We start from the raw sequence: 1470 nt of genomic DNA, 5'->3' as shown, positions 1-1470 counted from the left end.
CATCTCAAAGAAAACATGCGTTCAAGGTTGGATCCAGACTTCTCAGAATTCTTGCTTCGCATTGGAGATGGAGTTGAGCCCTATGTTATGGAAGACATGCTGAAACTTCCAGATGACATCGTGTTGGAATGGGATGGAGAGCAGGCTGTTAGGAGATTGATTGACGAGGTTTTTCCATGACTCGAAGAGAATGCATTTGACAAAGTTTATATGAGTCAGAGAGCCTTGATAATTCCAAAGAATGACGTCGTTGAAAAGCTCAATCAGAAAGTTATTGAAATTTTCCCTGGAGCCGAGGTAGTGTATCACTCCTTTAACACGGTAACAGATGACCCCAAGCATTTGTGGACAGAAGATTTTATCAACAGTATTGCTCCAGGTGGATTACCTCCTCACAAGCGTATACTGAAGATAGGTGCTCCAATTATTCTCTTGAGAAACCTTGATCCAAAGTATGGGCTTTGTAATGACACAAGGTTACTGTGTCGAAGACTATTCACAAACTTCATCGATGCAGAAATTGTTACAGGTAGTTGCACAGGGATGAGAGTGTTGATTCCGAGGATACCCATAGAGCCCCCAAAAGACTCAAAACTCCCTTTTAAGCTTACACGAAAGCAGTTTCCAGTTCATGCAAGTTTTGCCCTAACTGTTAACAAGTCTCAAGGGCAGACCATACCACATGTTGGTGTTTACCTACAAGAATATGTGTTTAGTCATGGACAGTTATATGTTGCTTTGTCCAGGGGAGTCTCAAGAATCACAACAAAAGTATTAGTCAAGAATGAGGCTCTTCCAGATATTGCTGGAACGTGTACCAGAAATGTTGTTTTTCAAGATGTTCTGAAATTATATGATAGCGTTGGGTGATGTATTTCTGATTGATGTAATTTTAAATGAAAAAAATTAAAAAATTTACTGTTGGTATGTTGCTGAGAAACATTTTATTATAGCGTCAAATTTTTTCTGAACATGGTATAGCGAATTACGCCGAAGTGCAATGCACGTGCACTCTACTTGTAACAAATAAAAAGGATTAAACTCAATATTTTTACCATAACTGAATATCTAAAGAATTAATTTCAAATTTCAAAGAAACAATTTTATCATAATGAAAAATTCCACCCAAAATCTAATACTAATAAATTTTATCGCGAGCCATTGTTGGGATCGCTTACTGGTGTTGAACTTCCGCCTCCCCTAATTTTCCTGTAACATCATAATTAATTATCAGTACAACACTTCAATACAATGAAGCAACAATTCAATTAAAAAAACTTAAACTTACAAATGCATCCTCTTCCGAACTACTGTTATCATCTAAGTTCGCTGCATCCTACAAAAAGGTAACTACGGATACTACAAAACTTGTGTAGAAGGCTTAACCACACTAGTCACAGGAGCCAAACATGCAGCAGTAGGAGCTAAGCTTAACAACCAGCTTCTCTTTCAATGCAACATATGTTAAAA

At 37.5% G+C, this 1470-nt stretch overlaps 1 protein-coding gene across 1 annotated transcript; it reads left to right on the top strand.

The window, feature by feature from the left end:
- The first annotated feature begins 210 nt into the window (after window positions 1–210).
- On the top strand, window positions 211–870 carry LOC113355059 (ATP-dependent DNA helicase PIF1-like). Its single transcript, XM_026597884.1, has one exon. It carries the CDS (start codon window positions 211–213, stop codon window positions 868–870), a length of 660 nt encoding a protein of 219 aa, XP_026453669.1.
- The last annotated feature ends 600 nt before the right edge of the window (window positions 871–1470 follow it).

This window comes from Papaver somniferum, chromosome 1, assembly GCF_003573695.1.
Source record: "Papaver somniferum cultivar HN1 chromosome 1, ASM357369v1, whole genome shotgun sequence".
Lineage (NCBI taxonomy): Eukaryota > Viridiplantae > Streptophyta > Magnoliopsida > Ranunculales > Papaveraceae > Papaver > Papaver somniferum.
This window is presented reverse-complemented; position numbering and strand designations above follow the sequence as displayed.

What these genes read in the sequence shown, in the direction of transcription:
- LOC113355059 (XM_026597884.1), top strand. Translation starts at nt 211, where the DNA reads ATGAGTCAGAGAGCCTTGATAATTCCAAAGAATGACGTCGTTGAAAAG.